Raw genomic sequence first — 18,889 nt, 5'->3', positions numbered from 1 at the left:
TTCTCAGGAAATTTGGGATCAACCTACCCCAAGATCCAGTAATACCACTATTGGGAATGTACCCAAGAGATGCCACATCAAATGACAAAAGTATCTGTTCAACTATGTTCATAGCAGCATTGTTTGTAATAGCCAAAACCTGGAAACAACCTAGATGCCCTTCAATGGAGGAATGGATGAAGAAAGTGTGGAATATATACATATTAGAGTACTACTCAGCAGTAAAAAACAATGACTTCTCGAATTTTGCGTGCAAATGGATGGAAATAGAAAACACTATCCTGAGTGAGGTATCCCAGACTCAAAAAGAGGAACATGGGATGTACTCTCTCATAATCGGTTTCTAGCCATAAAATAAAAGACATTAAGCATATAATGTGTGATCCTATAGAAGCTAAATAAGAAAGTGAACCCAAAGAAAATCATATAGTCATCCGCATGGAGAGGGGGAAGTAGACAAGATTCCAGGGCAAAAACTGGGAACTTGCGGGTGAGGTGGCATGGGGCAAAGGGGAAATGGGATGAGAAATATGAGAAGGGGAGGATGGGAGGAGCTCGGGGGATTGGGATGGTTGGGATATAGGAAGGATGGATACGGGAGCAGCGAAGTATATATCCTATCTAAGGGAGCCATCTTAGGGTTGGCAAGAGACTTGACTCTTGAGGGGTTCGCAGGTGTCCAGGAATATGTTCCCAGCTGGTACCTTGGGCAACTGAGGAGAGGGAACCTGAAATGACCCTATCCTATACTGATGAATATCTTGCATATCACCTTAGAACCTTCATCTGGCGATGGATCGAGGTAGAGACAGAGTCTCAATTTGGAGCAACGGTCTGAGCTCTTAAGGTCCAAATGAGGAGCAGAAGGAGGGAGAACATGAGCAAAAAATCAGGACCACGAGGGATGCACCCACCCACTGTGACAGTGGAACTGATTTATTGGGAGCCCACCAAGGCCAGCTGGTCTGGGACTGAATAAGCATGGGTTGATTCCGGACTCTCTGAGCATGGCGGTCAATGAAGACTGATGAGAAGCCAAGGACAATGGCACTAGGTTTCGATCCTAATACATGAACTGGCTTTGTGGGAGCTTAGCCTGTTTGGACGCTCACCTTTCTGGACGTAGATAGAAGGACCTTGGTCTTCCCGCAGGGCAGGGAATTTGGACTGCTCTTCAGTATCGAGAGGGAGAGGGAATGGAGTGGGGGGAGGAGAAGAGGAGTGGGGATAGGGGACGGGAAGTGGGGGGAGGGCAATATTTGGGAGGAGGGGAGGGAAATGGGAAATGGGGAGCAGGTGGAAATTTTAATTAAAAAAGAATAAAAATAAATAAATAAGTAAAAAAAAATCATATACAGTGTGGGTTTGATTTCTCAAAGAAAGATACCCATTGTACTACTTCCTATACTTCCATGATGACATGGAATGACAATCATTAAAGCATTAACAAATAGAGGCTTTCCTCACATATTGTCTATCTCCATCCATCCATCCATCCATCCATCCATCCGGGTTTTATTCTCCATATTTTCCCACCCAAAAGATTGGTAATTCATATCTTCTCCATCACTTGCTTAAATTTAGCATTCCTTAAGTCTCTGACTCTGTGACACTAGAAATATTGTGGAAAGGGTCTTGGATAAAAAAAATGTAAGTTGTACTGAAAACAAAATACCAACATCAAACAACTTTACAAACACATTATCTTAGCTTGTTTCTTTATATGACAAATGTAATATAGAAATAATGAATTCAAAGAGTTGGTATATTCAGTTTTTATTGCTTCTCTGACACGAAGTTCAAAAAACTTTTTCTGACTAAATACATTTTGTAAAGAGATAAAATCTGTAGAGTTTTCTAAATGGAAATGGAAAGATGTGAACAAAGCCAGAAAATAGGCTTATCGTAAATCAGAAGGTTTATGGAAGAATCAAGATCATATGTGAAACTGCAGTATCCATTAAAATTCCATAGGACAAAATTCACTACACTTGTATATAATTAGAATGCAATTCTCTCTTTAGAATAAAGGTGATAGAATATGCCACTTATGTAACTCTCTGTTTGGAATGCAGGTGATAGAAGATGCCACTTATGTTCAACTTTTTATACAGAGAAAAGGAAAACACATGCTAGAACTTGCTTTTGAACCTTAACATGGCCTGCAAAGAGACTGTCTTGGTCAGGGAGTAATCTGTCTCTCAACTGCTTGAAGTACAAAAGACTTTCAAAATATCAATGAAACATCCTGTCAGAGCTTGACACATGACATTGTAGGCTATGAGAACATGTGGGATCAATCTGACTTCTATAAAAGTTGGAAGGAAGGTCATATACTTACTTAAACCTACATGACAGGAGAACGCGATGGAGCGCAGCTCGGGCGGGCGCCGGCGCTGGAGCCCGAACACCGGGTGGAGCGGGAGCCGAATCAGGAGCCGCAGCCTCAGCCCGCGCCAGGCCGGGGCAGGGGCCCGCAGGGCCGGGCTGCTTGCAGCGGCGGGGCCCGAGCCCCCCAGCGGCTGAGCCGTGACCTCCAGCCCCGCACGCGGTTACCTGGACCCAGCGCGCGGCGACCGCTCCATCCCGGGCCCCCTAAGATCTGCTTGCTGCAACCGCACACCTGAAGACACAGAGCGACCCAGCTTTGGGGCGGTAGCCCTCCCTGCTTCTCCGGTACACAGGATCCCCCAAACCTAGGACAGCGAGAGCAGACCCTCTTGCTAACGAGAAGCACCCCAAAGCCTCGGGACCTGGGCAACCGAGCCCCTAGCGACGCCCTCCGCGTCCCGGCTTATGGTGGTGGTGGTGCCCTGAGCCCCTCTCGGGCCAGGCTGACGAAGACCGACAGGGCGCCCAGACCCCCTGCCGCGGCGTCCCCGCGGCCCCAGCCCAGGGAGAAGATGAGCGTGGGCTGCCCAGAGCCTGAACCGCTCCACTCCCTGCCTTGCTGCGGGCCGGGGGCCGCCCCTGTACCAGGTGCAGGTGTGCCCCTCCTCACAGAAGACATGCAAGCACGGACACTGCGCACACTGACTGCCAGCGACCTTACCAAGCACTACGAGCTTGTCCGGGAGCTGGGTAAAGGGACCTACGGGAAGGTTGACCTGGTGGCTTACAAGGGCACAGGCACCAAAATGGCGCTGAAATTTGTGAATAAGAGCAAGACAAAGCTGAAGAACTTCCTGCGTGAAGTGAGCATCACCAACAGCCTGTCATCCAGCCCCTTCATCATCAAGGTCTTCGACGTGGTCTTCGAGACTGAGGAATGCTATGTCTTTGCCCAGGAGTGCGCGCCTGCTGGAGACCTGTTTGACATCATCCCTCCCCAGGTGGGCCTCCCCGAGGACACGGTGAAGCGCTGTGTGCAGCAGCTGGGGCTGGCGCTGGACTTCATGCACAGCAGACAGCTAGTGCACCGCGACATCAAACCCGAGAACGTGCTGCTGTGTGACCGTGAGTGCCGCCGTGTGAAGCTGGCGGACTTCGGCATGACGCGGCGCGTGGGCTGCCGTGTGAAGCGTGGGAGCGGCACTATACCCTACACAGCGCCCGAGGTGTGCCAGGCGGGCCGTGCCGATGGCTTCGCGGTGGACACAGGCGTGGATGTGTGGGCGTTCGGAGTGCTTATCTTCTGTGTGCTCACCGGCAACTTCCCGTGGGAGGCTGCGTCGGGCGCCAATGCCTTCTTCGAGGAGTTCCTGCGCTGGCAGCAGGGCCGCCTGCCGGGGCTGCCTTCGCAGTGGCGCCGCTTCACCGAGCCTGCACTGCGCATGTTCCAGCGGCTGCTGGCTCTGGAGCCCGAGCGTCGCGGGCCGGCCAAGGAGGTCTTCAGCTTCCTCAAACAAGAGTTCACATCTGAGCTTCGGCGGCGGCCTTCGCACCGTGCACGCAAACCTCCTGGGGACCGCCTGCCCGGGCCCCTGCTCCTCGAGGCTCCTGCACCGCTCAAGCGCACCGTGCTCACCGAGAGTGGCAGCGGTTCACAGTCCTCGCCGCCCAGCGTGGTGCCCGTTCCGGTGCCCGTGCCCGTGCCTGAGGCTGGTCTGGCTCCTTCCGCTCCCTCGGGCAGGACCGATGGCCGTGCAGACAAGAGCAAAGGGCAGGTGGTGCTGGCCACGGCCATCGAAATCTGCGTCTGAGCTGCTAGGAGCAGAGCAGTCGCTGCGGGGAAGCCGCGTATGCTCCAACCCGTACTGGGGACAGGGAGCAGCCACAGCGCGGTGGGAGGGAGTAGTGTAGACTAGGAGGCCCAGACACCCGGGTCGGTGGTGGGCTGGTGACATAGTTAGCGGATGACCATGTGTGTGGCCAGCCTCAGCCCAGAGGAGCCGAGGCCCCTGACAAAGGCTGGGAGCTTGTGGGCCAGACTGAGCTCTGGAACCTGGACACTTCTGGCGCTTCACACCCCTTGGCAGATCACCCTACAATCTTCCATCCAAACCCATCTGGGCACAGAAAGGGGCCTTTGGTGTTGGGCAGAGATGAGCACGAGACCCTTAGAAACTGGCTGGGAACAGGCACTGGGTTGACAACACTGGTGCCCAGGAGGTCAGAGGGAGAGGCCAAGCCCCCTAAAGGTAGCAAAAGTTGTGTGCAGGAACAGACCCGAATATTAGAGATGCCCCCTCACCTCTTCCTGGTGATGGGTACTTAGATCCCAGAAGGGAGAGCCATTACCGCAGCCACGAGGCCATTGGGAACAGAGTTCCAGTAGGTACCCCTCCTGAGGGTATAGGGGAACAGATGGCAGGAGAACAGGAGGCTTGGCACTCCTGTGTCTCTAGGGTAAGGGGGTGCATTCACAGCCCAGCTGCTCCTTCCCTGGGCACTCAGCAAGCAGGGAAACAGTTGCGCTAGTTATTCCTGGGGTTTGTCAATCACGTGTGTGAGCCTCACTGTTCTAGGGCAGTACCCTTGCAGGGGAGGAGCGCATCCGTGGATGGGACAGGAAGTCGTTGAAGTCAGAGTGAGTGTGATGTGTGTCTGGTGACTTTGAGGGTCCGGACACCTCACCAGGCAGCTGCCAAGAGCCAGGCCTGTGTTTTACCACACTCCTCAGGGAATCCCAGGAGACACCTGCTGTTGGCTCAGGTTCTTCGGCAGCAAAACAGGATTTCACCTTGTCCCTGCTCTCCTTTGGGACTCCTACTCAATGTGGAGGCTTAAGGAACCCCTGTAATAACCTCAGCACAGGGAGGCTGTGCCTTCCGCCTGGCACCACCCAACTGGCCAGCCTGGGTTGCCTCTCTTAGGATCCCTCCAAAAGTTCTGGGTCATTCTAAGAGGTTCCATAGTGGGGCTGGCTGGCTAGCTGCAAGGGGCACCAACCACCCCTCAGCCTGGGGCCCCCACCTCTCTACATAACCCCTTGCTCCCACCACAAAGGGCTATAGGTCTCCCTGCCCTCCTGAGTCCAGTTTACAAACTGTGGTTGCTCCAGGGCCTGGTCCCACTTTCCTGGGGTGCCACCACTTCCCTAGTGGACACAGGGCCCACATGCCAGGTAAGTAGCAAACCCCTCCTCCTGCCGACAGCCGAATCTCAGAAGGCCCCCATCACTGCCCTGGCCCACTTGGGGCCACCAGGCCCTCCTTCCCAGCCGCTACTTCTCCTCTTGCCTTAGGCCTCTCCACCCTGATCTGCAATAACAAGGAAGCGAGATTCCACAGTAGACATCCCGCGTCCCATGTGCACCCTCTCTCTGTGGAGATCCTGTGTGGGAGGCCTCTCCCTTGTAGTATCCGGTAGTCCTCAGAAGAGACATTAGGTATGTAGCCCAGCCCTATCCTTCAGAGGCAGCAACCAGCCTGACCCTGAACCGGACTCAGGCTGGGTCAGGCTCCGCTCTTGCTGCCACCACTGGTACTGTCTCTGTCTGTTGGGTTGGGACCCTTTGCCCCTTAGGAAAGGTGTTGGTTACAGATGTTTACCTCAGTTTGTCACTGTTGAAGAAACAAAATAATAATAATAATAGCAAAAAAATAACATCGTAGACATGGAGACTTAGAAGACAAAACCCACAGGAGAAACCTCCCCCTTTGCAGTTTTTCTGTGAAGGTATAGTTTGTTCATGTACGCACACATATGTGTGTGTCCCTGTCTCACCCCAGGGCAGGCCAGATCATCCATTGACACCTGTCCCAGCCTGTGTGTCCCTCACACTGCCCCTGTCCTTTGGTGCTTCCCAGGGGCCCCTTGAACTGGCTTGTGGGGTGTAGGGGAGCTTCCTGGATAGGAAGTGGGGCCTTCAGTTAGCTAGAGGTCTCCCACCAGATCCTGTGAGTAGAGGGCCCCAGGCTGTGTGATGCTCCCTGAGCCCACAACACAGTGCTGGTGGTTGGCATCTGTCCAAGTCTGGGGCAGGGCCTGGGTTGAACCCAAGCCCTTGAGCCTCACGCTCCTGTCTTGCCTCCCCTACCCCATGTCTTTGTAAATACTCTGGCATCCTTTGGCCCTGGGGAGGTTTTTAAATGTGTTATTTACATCTCTAACTATGACAATTGCTATAAAATAAAAATTTAGAAAGATAAAAAAATAAACCTTCATGACAAAAAGGATACATAATCTAATGAAATATTCATGAAATCATTTCTGATGGACTGGCTCAAAGGAAGCACTAGGATGTTTGGTTATCACAAACACAGCTCTCACAAATATCATAGACTGGAAGATGATGAATGATAGGTTTTGCTGAAAAAACTATGTATGAGAGAAGCAGTGCTTTATGGCCGAGTCACTCACCATGCTGGAGCTGTGCTTACAGAGGAGGTGAACAATAAAGTTTGCTTCACCAGGAACTTCAGCACTGGTGTGCAGCTTTAGTGCCTTCGCAGAGCTCCATGGTAGACTGTGATCTTGTGGAACCAACTAATATTTTAAGGAAAGGATGAAATATTATGTAAAAACTTCCTTTTTGACATAAATATTTTCTGTTATTTTTGAGATTATAATTACATTATTTCCTCTTCTCTTTAATCTTTGCAAAACCTCCCTACACTCTCCCTTGCTGTTTCTCATGTATGGCCTCTCTTTTCCTTCCTTGTTGTTACGTGCATATACATGTATACATGTAGTTTTACAGTCCTAAATGTAAGCTTTCTGGACTCATTATTTGATATGGGATTACAACAGGTGTGCTCTTCCCTGGGTGGAAGTATTTCCTTAAGTCTCAGAAAGTTCTAAGGAAAGAGTTAGGAAGTTCATAAGACTCAGCATTTAAATTATGGCTGGGAAAGCTGGAACTTAAAAGAATAATAAGGCCCTTCTGCTCCCAAGCTTACATAGGTTTTAAGTTAGAACTGAAGAAATGAGAACCTCCGTCTCAGTCAGTTGCAAACAAGTCATGCAGACATGTTCATGGTTCTAGTTTTCCTGAGTCCCCCATTCTAATGGGAGCCTTTGTGATACCACACATTTGTTATTCATATTCCTGTAAGTAATCCCGTACCTATACTCCTGTATTAATCTCAAGAAACTCATTAATTTGAGGAAATAGGAATTACACAGTCTTCCCTGGATGTCAGATAAAGAAAGGGGGAACTGATAAGTAAAACAAATGGCTGTCTTCAAGTTTCCTTTTTATTTTCTGTACTAAGACAAAAGCTTAGGAGGCTTTTTCTTCCACCAGCAGGCTGTCTCCTCCAGCTGTCCGGTTCAGGACAGATAGGTTAACGGTCAGTTCTGAACATGGTCACCTGAAGCTGCAGGTGATTACAGCTCATGTGAGTGAGCAGTGGCTGGGTCACGCCTTAAGACAGCATGTCACAGCAGTCCTCCTCACTCTCAGGCAGGACCCATTTCCATGACGTTTCCCCTGTCTAGGGGAATGGTTGGTCTACAGGTCCCAATTAAGAATGAACATTCATGGACATTTCAACATTTTGAAATTATGAGGTTGTGCATTTGCTGCTATGCACTCCATAAATAAGAGCCTCTGACCAAGCCTGACAGCTGAAGACATCTATCCATAGAATCAGAAATATTTACGAAGCAGTTACTCTTGTCACACAAAGTAACAACATTAACGTCATCTTAAAGGACTCTATGCCTCATCCAGCCATGCTCTTTTGACCATGGACGCAGTGCCAGGTACTAATTCCTACCTAGAGTGCAGGCCTCACCAGATCAGCAGAAAGTTAAATACACAATAACTCTCAAGTCACCATTGCACCAGTGATTTTCTCATATTGTGTAATCCCCATTTAAATGATATTTTATTATGCCAAAATAAAAAGTTTTAATTTCATATGATCCTATTTGTTGATTGTTTTTGTCTCATTTACTGAATAGACAAGAGTCCTACTTGGAAAACCCTTTCCTATGCTTAAAACTTGGAAGATTTTCTCTACTGTATTCTTTGGCATTTTTAGGGAATCACGTCTCATTTTGACATCCATGACACATTTGGTGCAGTTTGTGTATGGTAGAAGTTCAAGAGCAGAGTTTCATTTTCTACATGCTGAAAACAATTTCTCATAATCGGCATATCTGAGACAGTGTCTCAAATGCCAACAAACATATGGAATACAAATATGTGTGTAAAGTTACCCCAGTTACACACAAGTACATGCTGCTTACCAAATGGACCACTTTGAGATACCCAAGCATGTAGTAATACAAGGTCAAATTCTGACCATGGTAACAATCTGCATAAGAATAAATTTCAACAGGACTTACAGCCTGACACAAATACTCTAGATTGTGTTGTCATTTTCTTGAGTCCCAAGACCCATTTCTCACAACGTATAATAATATTTGGAGTGCCCATAATTTCAGCTTTGAGTGTCTCTTTAATGATTACATTTTTACCAAATCTAAATTTTTCTAAATGCTGCATAGGAAGTGAGGAAAAAAGAACACATATGCTATGATCATTGTAAAATAAAATATCTCAGTTACTGTGGATGCTATAATAATAGCTGTGGCTGAAAATTTAACATAGACGTACCAGCTGTATCACTCCTGGATGTGCATACTTTCCAGGGGAGTTCACTATACTGAATCACATATATGTGTGTGTGTGAGTTTGAGTGTAATTCTTATCATTGCACTTCCTATAACAAATGATTCAGGGAATAAGATTAGATAAACACCAATATATGCATGGATAAAGAAAACATTATATGCATAAATCATGCAAGATAATCAATCAACAAATAAAATTATAGAAAAAAATTACATAATTCTCAAGAAAGTTGTTGCAATCATGTATAACAAGTCAAAGACATAGACAACTCTCCAAAATACAAATAACACATATCTTTTTTCATAAATGGAATCTAGAAAAAATAGGAAAGAATGAAAAATTTTGCAGAACTGTGAGGGCAAATATTTTATTTTTTTTTTCTTTTATTTATTTTTTATTCTTTTTTAATTAAAATTTCCACCTGCTCCCCGTTTCCCATTTCCCTCCCCTCCTCCCAAATATTGCCCCCTCCCCCCACTCCCCTCCCCCTATCCCCACTCCTCTTCTCCTCCCCCCACACCATTCCCCCTCCCTCTCGATACTGAAGAGCAGTCCAAATTCTCTGCCCTGCGGGAAGACGAAGGTCTTCTATCTACGTCCAGGAAGGTGAGCTTCTAAACAGGCTAAGCTCCCACAAAGCCAGTTCATGTATTAGGATTGAAACCTAGTGCCATTGTCCTTGGCTTCTCATCAGTCTTCATTGACCGCCATGCTCAGAGAGTCCGGAATCAACCCATGCTTATTCAGTCCCAGACCAGCTGGCCTTGGTGGGCTCCTAATAAATCAGTTCCACTGTCACAGTGGGTGGGTGCATCCCTCGTGGTCCTGATTTTTTGCTCTTGTTCTCCCTCCTTCTGCTCCTCATTTGGACCTTAAGAGCTCAGACCGTTGCTCCAAATTGAGAATCTGTCTCTACCTCGATCCATCGCCAGATGAAGGTTCTAAGGTGATATGCAAGATATTCATCAGTATAGGATAGGGTCATTTCAGGTTCCCTCTCCTTAGTTGCCCAAGGTACCAGCTGGGGACATATTCCTGGACACCTGCGAACCCCTCTAGAGTCAAGTCTCTTGCCAACCCTAAGATGGCTCCCTTAGATAGGATATATACTTCGCTGCTCCCGTATCCATCCTTCCTATATCCCAACCATCCCAATCCCCCGAGCTCCTCCCATCCTCCCCTTCTCATATTTCTCATCCCATTTCCCCTTTGCCCCATGCCACCTCACCCGCAAGTTCCCAGTTTTTGCCCTGCAATCTTGTCTACTTCCCCCTCTCCATGCGGATGACTATATGATTTTCTTTGGGTTCACTTTCTTATTTAACTTCTATAGGATCACACATTATATGCTTAATGTCTTTTATTTATGGCTAGAAACCGATTATGAGTGAGTACATCCCATGTTCCTCTTTTTGGGTCTGGGATACCTCACTCAGGATAGTGTTTTCTATTTCCATCCATTTGCACGCAAAATTCGAGAAGTCATTGTTTTTTACCGCTGAGTAGTACTCTAATATGTATATATTCCACACTTTCTTCATCCATTCCTCCATTGAAGGGCATCTAGGTTGTTTCCAGGTTTTGGCTATTACAAACAATGCTGCTATGAACATAGTTGAACAGATACTTTTGTCATTTGATGTGGCATCTCTTGGGTATATTCCCAAGAGTGGTATTACTGGATCTTGGGGTAGGTTGATCCCAAATTTCCTGAGAAATCGCCACACTGATTTCCAAAGTGGTTGCACAAGTTTGCATTCCCACCAGCAATGAATGAGTGTGCCTCTTTCTCCACAACCTCTCCAGCAAAGGCTATCATTGGTGTTTTTGATTTTAGCCATTCTGACAGGTGTAAGATGGTATCTCAAAGTTGTTTTAAAAAAAAAAAGAAAAAGAAAAGAAAAATAACAGTAATTTACAGACACTCTTCATTAATATCTCTTAATATCAGTGGACTCAATTCACCCGTGCAAAGACCCAGGCTAAGAGAATGTATATGAAAGCAAGATCCATACTTCTGTATACAAGAAACACACTTCAACCTCAAAGACAGACATTACCTCAGTGTAAAGATTTGGGGAAAGATTTTCCAATCAAGTGCACCTAAGAAACAAGCTGGTATACCTCCACCAATATCTAACAAAATAGATTTCAAACTAATACCAATCAGAAGAGATGGAGGAGGACATTTTATTCTCATAACAGGACCAATTCATCAAGGTGAAATCTCAGTCCTGAATACCTATGCCCCAAATACAAGAGAACCCATATTTGTAAAAGAAACATGACTATATCTTTTAGAATTTGACCCTGGGTTGTCTCAAGATTGTAGATACAGCGAGGACAACATTCAGCCCATCCTTTAACCAGATTGGGTTCTATAGCTATGTTCAAGACAATAATAATGTCTTATAAATTGAATACAAGCATTTATTGCAAGAAACACAAAAGTGACATACAAGAACATGGCACAAAACAAAACAAAAAAAAACTTGAGCTAAAATACCTCTTTTTTTTTTCTTCCTGAGACTCTCTCACAGTTTCCCAAGGCATGAATCAGTATGAACCATTTTGACTGTATTTTGACACTTTGAATATTAAGTATGTCCACTGTTGCTTCTGGGAGTTTAGTATGGCCTGGCCACAGATAACACAAGGAAAATATGTGTTGGCTATTATCCACTACCAGCCCAGCTGTCAGAATAGAAAACAGATATTCATTGGATTGACAATTTTGTGTGATTAACATTCCTAGTTTCCCCAGTTCTATCTGTGAACATGTGAACCTTTTGACTCCCTACAAATTATAACATTTGTACCTTTACTTTCGTACCTCCAACTCTCCTATATACAGACATCCCAGTTCTCCTTCAACTGTGTCCTTTTTCATGCATTGTTATTTTTTTAATATTTTAAATATTTATATGATTTATTATAATTTTTTAATGATTTATTTTTATTCTTTTTTAATTAAAATTTCCACCTGCTCCCCATTTCCCATTTCCCTCCCCCTTCTCCCACATATTCCCCCTTCCCCCACTCCCCTCCCCCTATCCCCACTCCTCTTCTCCTCCTCCCACTCCATTCCCCCTCCCTCTCGATACTGAAGAGCAGTCCAAATTCCCTGCCCTGTGCGAAGACCAAGGTCCTCCCACTTCTATCTAGGTCCAGGAAGGTGAGCTTCCAAACAGGCTAAGCTCCCACAAAGCCAGTTCATCATTCGGATCAAAACCTAGTGCCATTGTCCTTGGCTTCTCATCAGCCTTCATTGTCTGCCATGTTCACAGAGTCCAGTTTCAACCCATGCTTATTCAGTCCCAGTCTAGCTGGCCTTGGTGGGCTCCCAATAGAGCAGTTCCACTGTCACAGTGGGTGGGTGACCCCTCGTGGTCCCGACTTCCTTGCTCATGTTCTCCCTCCTTCTGCTCCTCATTTGGACCTTAAGAGCGCAGACCATTGCTCCAAATTGAGTCTCTGTCTCTATCTCGATCTATCGCCAGATGAAGCTTCTAAGGTGATATGCAAGATATTCATCAGTATAGGATAAGGTCATTTCAGGTTCCCTCTCCTCAGTTACCCAAGGTACCAGCTGGGGACATCTCCCTGGACACCTGCGAGCCCCTCTAGAGTCAAGTCTCTTGCCAATCCTAAGATGGCTCCCTTAGTTAGGATATATATTTCGCTGCTCCCGTATCCACCCTTCCTATATTCCAACCATCCCAATCCCCCAAGCTACTCCCATCCTCCCCTTCTCCCGTTTGTACCCCATTTCCCCTTAGCCCCATGCCACCTCACCCTCAAGTTCCCAGTTTTTGCCCGGCAATCTTGTCTACTTCCCCTATCCAGGCAGATGACTATACGATTTTCTTTGGGTTCACTTACTTTCTTATTTAGCTTCTCTAGGATCACAAATTATATGTTCAATGTCCTTTATTTATGGCTAGAAACCAATTATGAGTGAGTACATCCCATGTTCTTCTTTTTGGGTCTGGATTACCTCACTCAGGATAGTGTTTTCTATTTCCATCTTTTTGCATGCAAAATTCGAGAAGTCATTGTTTTTTACCGCTGAGTAGTACTCTAATATGTATATATTCCACACTTTCTTCATCCATTCTTCCATTGAAGGGCATCTAGGTTGTTTCCAGGTTCTGGCTATTACAAACAATGCTGCTATGAACATAGTGCAAAAAATACTTTTGTCATATAATAGGGTATCTCTTGGGTATATTCCCAAGAGTGGTATTACTGGATCTTTGGGTAGGTTGATCCCAAATTTCCTGAGAAATCGCCACACTGAATTCCAAAGTGGTTGCACAAGTTTGCATTCCCACCAGCAATGGATGAGTGTGCTCCTTACTCCACAACCTCTCCAGCAAACGCTATCATTGGTGTTTTTGATTTTAGCCATTCTGACAGGTGTAAGATGGTATCTCAAAGTTGTTTTAATTTGCATTTCCCTTATCGCTAAGGAGGTTGAGCATGACCTTAAGTGTCTTTTGGCCATTTGAATTTCTTCTGTTGAGAATTCTCTGTTTAGTTCAGTGCCCCATTTTTAATTGGGTTAATTAGCATTTTAAAGTCTAGTTTCTTGAGTTCTTTATATATTTGGAAGATCAGAACTTTGTTTGTTGCAGAGTTGGTGAAGATCTTCTCCCAGTCGGTGGGTTGCGTTTTTGTCTTAGTGAGAATGTCCTTTGCTTTACAGAAGCTTCTCAGTTTCAGGAGGTCCCACTTATTCAATGTTGTCCTTAATGTCTGTGCTGCTGGGGATGTACGTAGGAAGTGATCTCCTGTACCCATATGTTGTAGAGTACTTCCCACTTTTTCTTCTATCAGGTTCAGTGTGTTCAGACTAATATTGAGGTCTTTAATCCATTTGGACTTGAGTTTTGTGCATGGCGATAGATATGGATCTATTTTCATTCTTCTACAGGTTAACAATCAGTTCTGCCAGCACCATTTGTTGGAGATGCCTTCTTTCTTCCATTGAATACTTTTAGCACCTTTATCAAAAATCAGGTGTTCATAGGTTTGTGGGTTAAAATCCGGGTCTTCTACTCGATTCCATTGATGGACTTCTCTGTTTTTATGCCAATACCAAGCTGTTATCAATACTGAAGCTCTGTAATAGAGTTTGAAGTCAGGGATGGTAATGCCTCCCGAAGTTCCTTTATTGTATAAGATTGTTTTGGCTATCCTGAGTTTTTTGTTTTTCCATATAAAGTTGATTAATGTCCTCTCCGAATGTATTCACTTTCATATAAAATCATTTAATTTTTATTTTTCTAATTATTGTTTAACTTTATTCCATAAAGTTTATTTGTGTGCACCTTCTCGTTTCCCTGTTGTACTCCCTCCATCTAAAATATTTGCCCTCGAGAGAGCACAAACGCCCCCCCCAGCTCCTGCTGCAAGGCTTTCTTTCCTACACACCCGCCCCCCACCCCCACCCCCAAGCCTGCCTTGTCTGCAAGGTCCTTTACTGTGGAACAGTTTCCTGCCCTTTCACTAAGGCTACCAACCCAGAGCAGTGAGGGCCTGACTAGAGGGCAGGCCTCAAGGTCCCCGCCAGGGAAAGCGGGCCCCCGCTGCTGGGGCTGCAGTCTCTGCTGTGATCTCCTGGACCTGCTCTGCCTGCGCCCTACTTCCCTTTGTCCCTGGCTCATTGGGGCATCCAGGAGTTCCTGTGTAGGTGCCGAGAAGTTTCATCGGGACGGGTGAGTGTGTGCTATCCTGGGGCGGACTGTCCAGGTAGAGAGCACAAACGCCCCTCCCCCAGCTCCTGCTGCAGGGCTTTCTCTCCTACACACCCGCCCCCACCCCCACCCCCAAGCCTGCCTTGTCTGCAAGGTCCTTAGCTGTGGAACAGTTTCCTGCCCTTTCACTAAGGCTACCAGCCCAGACCAGTGAGTGCCTGACTAGAGGGCAGGCCTCAAGGTCCCCACCAGGGGAAGCAGGCCCCTGCTGCTGGGGTTGCAGTCTCTGCTTGTGATCTCCTGGACCTGCTCTCCCTGCCCCCTATTTCCCTTGGTCCCGGGCTCATTGGGGCCACCAGGAATCCCTGCATAGGTGCTGAGAAGTCCCATCTGGATGGGTGAGTGTGTGCTATCCTGGGGCGCACTGTCCCGGTAGAGAGCACAAACGCCCCCCCCCCAGCTCCTGCTGCAAGGCTTTCTTTCCTACACACCCGCCCCCCACCCCCACCCCCAAGCCTGCCTTGTCTGCAAGGTCCTTAGCTGTGGAACAGTTTCCTGCCCTTTCACTAAGGCTACCAACCCAGAGCAGTGAGGGCCTGACTAGAGGGCAGGCCTCAAGGTCCCCGCCAGGGAAAGCGGGCCCCCGCTGCTGGGGCTGCAGTCTCTGCTGTGATCTCCTGGACCTGCTCTGCCTGCGCCCTACTTCCCTTTGTCCCTGGCTCATTGGGGCATCCAGGAGTTCCTGTGTAGGTGCCCAGAAGTTTCATCGGGACGGGTGAGTGTGTACTATCCTGGGGCGGACGGTCCCGGTAGAGAGCACAAACGCCCCTACACTAAGGCTACCCAACCAGAGCAGTGAGTGCCTGCCTAGCGGGCAGGCCTCAGCAACCCCCGAAAGGGAGTGCAGGCACCTCCAGCTTGTACTGCAGTGTCGCCTGTGTTCTACTCGACCTTGCCCGACCCCTTGCATTCGGCCTTCTTTACGCGGGTCATTGGAATACCACGCATCCATGTTTTGGTGTTGAGGAGTTCATCTGGAAGGGAACGGTTCCTGCCCCTACACTGAGGAGATACACCTAGAGAGTTAGTCACAGCAAAGACTGGTCCAAGACATCAGGCCTCTCCTGGCTCCATTTGAAGGAAAAGATGGGCAGGCGCCAATGCAAGAATTCCCCCAACAACTTGAAAGGCAACGTGACATCACCAGGATCCAGGAATCCCGAAATGAGAAGTGTACACCCTAATCCAGAAGAATTAGAAGAATTCGACTCAAAAGTGAATTTTATGAAAATAATAGAGGACCTTAAACAGGAGGTGAAAAACTGCCACAACCAATTAGAGATTACAAACAAAAAGGTAGAGGAAATGAATAAATCTCTCAAAGATACCCAAGAAAACCAAGAGAAACAAGAAAAAGTAATCAAACAGGTAAGGGAAACGGTTCAAGACTTGAAGAATGAAGTGGAAGTAATAAAGAAAACACAAACCGAGGGAAGGATGGAGATGGAAAATTTGAATAAACGAACAGGAACTACAGAGACAAGTACCACCAACAGATTACAAGAGATAGAAGAAAGAATCTCAGACACTGAAGATACCATAGAGAAAATAAACACTCTCATCAAAGAAAACAGCATAACCAACAAATTCTCATCACAAAACATTCAGGAAATCTGGGACACAATAAAAAGACCAAACCTAAGAATAATAGGGATAGAAGAAGGAGAAGATCTACAGCTCAATGGTCCAGAAAATATATTTAATAAAATTATAGAAGAAAACTTTCCCAACCTTAAGAAAGATATTCCTTTGAAGGTCCAAGAAGCATACAGAACACCAAATCGACTGGATCAAAAAAAAAATCTCCTCGTCATATAATAATCAAAACACAAAACATACAGAATAAAGAAAGAATATTAAGAGCTGCAAAGGAAAAAGGTCAAGTTACCTATAAAGGTAAACCTATCAGACTTACACCTGATTTCTCTATGGAAACCATGAAAGCCAGAAGGTCCTGGATAGATATACTGCAGAAACTACGAGACCATGGATGCAAGCCCAGACTACTATACCCAGCCAAGCTTTCATTCACTATAAATGGAGAAAACAAAATTTTCCAGGATAAAAACAAATTTAAACAATACGTAGCCACAAATCCAGCCCTTCAGAAAGTAATTGAAGGAAAATCACAAACCAAGGAGTCCAACAATGCCCACAATAACTCAGACATCTAATGACCCTTCACCAGCACAACTTGAAGAAGGGAAACACACAAACTCTACTACCAAAAGAAGGAAAGAAAGAAAGAAAGGAAAAATGACCGGAGTTAACAACCACTGGTCATTAATATCACTTAATATCAATGGACTCAACTCACCTATAAAGAGGCACAGGCTAAGAGATTGGATACGAAAACAGGATCCAACATTCTGTTGCTTACAAGAAACACACCTCAACCACAAAGACAGACATCTACTCAAAGTAAAGGGCTGGGAAAAGGTTTATCAAGCAAATGGACCTAAGAAACAAGCAGGTGTGGCCATACTAATTTCTAAGAAAGTTGACTTCAAACTAAAATCAATCAAAAGAGATGGAGATGGACATTTTTTACTCATAACAGGAACAATTCACCAGGATGAAGTCTCAATCCTGAATATCTATGCCCCTAATATAAAAGCACCCACTTATGTAAAAGAAACGTTACTAAAACTCAAGGCAGTCATCAAACCACACACACTAATAGTAGGAGATTTCAACACTCCTCTCTCACCAATGGACAGGTCAATCAGACAGAAACCTAACAGAGAAATAAGAGGATTAAGGGAGGTAATGAATCAAATGGACTTAACAGACATCTATAGAACATTCCACTCAAATAAGAAAGAATATACCTTCTTCTCTGCAGCTCATGGAACCTTCTCGAAAATAGACCACATACTCGGTAACAAAGCAAACTTACACAGTTACAAAAAAATATCGGTAACCACCTGTGTCTTATCAGATCACCATGGATTAAAGTTAGAATTCAACAACAATGCTATCCCCAGAAAGCCTATGAACTCATGGAAATTGGACAGTCAACTACTGAACCACACCTGGATCAAGGAAGAAATAAAGAAAGAAATTAAAGTCTTTCTTGAATTCAATGAAAACGAAGACTCAACATACTCAAACCTATGGGACACTATGAAAGCAGTGCTAAGAGGAAAGTTCATAGCATTAAGTGCCCACATAAAGAAAACGGAGAAAGCACACATTGGAGACCTAATAGCCCACCTTAAAGCTTTAGAAAGAAAAGAAGCAGACTCACCTAGGAGAAGTAGAAGACTGGAAATAATCAAATTGAGGGCTGAAATCAACAAAATAGAAACACAGAAAACAATCCAAAGAATCAATGAAACAAAAAGCTGGTTCTTGGAGAAAATCAATAAGATTGATAAACCCCTATCCAAACTAATCAAAAGGCGGAGAGAGAATACGCAAATTAACAAAATCAGAAACGAAAAGGGAGACATAACCACAGACACAGACGAAATTCAGAGAATCATTAGATCTTACTACAAAAACCTGTATGCCACAAAATTGGAAAATGTAAAAGAAATGGACACTTTTTTAGATAAGTACCATATACCAAAGTTAAACCAGGACCAGGTGAACAATCTAAATAGACCTGTTAGTCGCGAAGAATTAGAAGTTGTTATAAAAAACCTTCCCACCAAAAAAAGCCCAGGTCCAGACGGCTTTAATGCAGAATTCTACCAGAACTTCCAAGAAGACCTAATACCTATACTCCTTAATGTATTTCACAATATTGAAGCAGAGAAGTCATTGCCAAATTCCTTTTATGAAGCTGAAGTTACTCTGATACCAAAACCACACAAAGACACAACCAAGAAAGAGAACTACAGGCCAATCTCACTCATGAACATCGACGCAAAAATACTCAATAAAATACTGGCATACCGAATCCAAGAACACATTAGAAAAATTATCCATTATGATCAAGTAGGCTTCATCCCAGAGATGCAGGGCTGGTTCAACATACGAAAATCTATCAATGTAATCCATCATATAAATAATCTGAAAGAAAAAAACCATATGATCATTTCATTAGATGCTGAAAAAGCATTTGACAAAATTCAACATCCCTTTATGATAAAGGTCTTAGAGAGATTAGGAATACAAGGGTCGTTCCTAAATATAATAAAAGCTATTTATAGCA

The 18,889-nt window shown here is 45.5% G+C and overlaps 1 protein-coding gene and 1 pseudogene across 1 annotated transcript; both read left to right on the top strand.

Annotated features, from left to right (window-relative positions):
* LOC130863126 (harmonin-binding protein USHBP1-like) overlaps positions 1 to 18,889 on the top strand; it is a 120,230-nt pseudogene that overhangs the window by 37,744 nt on the left and 63,597 nt on the right.
* Positions 2,850 to 4,142, top strand: LOC130863254 (serine/threonine-protein kinase SBK1-like). The gene has a single exon (XM_057753180.1). The coding sequence runs from the start codon at positions 2,904 to 2,906 to the stop codon at positions 4,140 to 4,142; it is 1,239 nt and encodes a 412-aa protein (XP_057609163.1). The 5' UTR covers positions 2,850 to 2,903.

Source organism: Chionomys nivalis, chromosome 20 (assembly GCF_950005125.1).
Source record: "Chionomys nivalis chromosome 20, mChiNiv1.1, whole genome shotgun sequence".
NCBI classification, from domain to species: domain Eukaryota; kingdom Metazoa; phylum Chordata; class Mammalia; order Rodentia; family Cricetidae; genus Chionomys; species Chionomys nivalis.
Note: the sequence above shows the minus strand (reverse complement) of the source record. Positions and strands in the feature narration are given on the sequence as shown.

Coding starts and splice junctions, on each gene's coding strand:
- LOC130863254 (XM_057753180.1), top strand. CDS start 2,904: ATGAGCGTGGGCTGCCCAGAGCCTGAACCGCTCCACTCCCTGCCTTGC.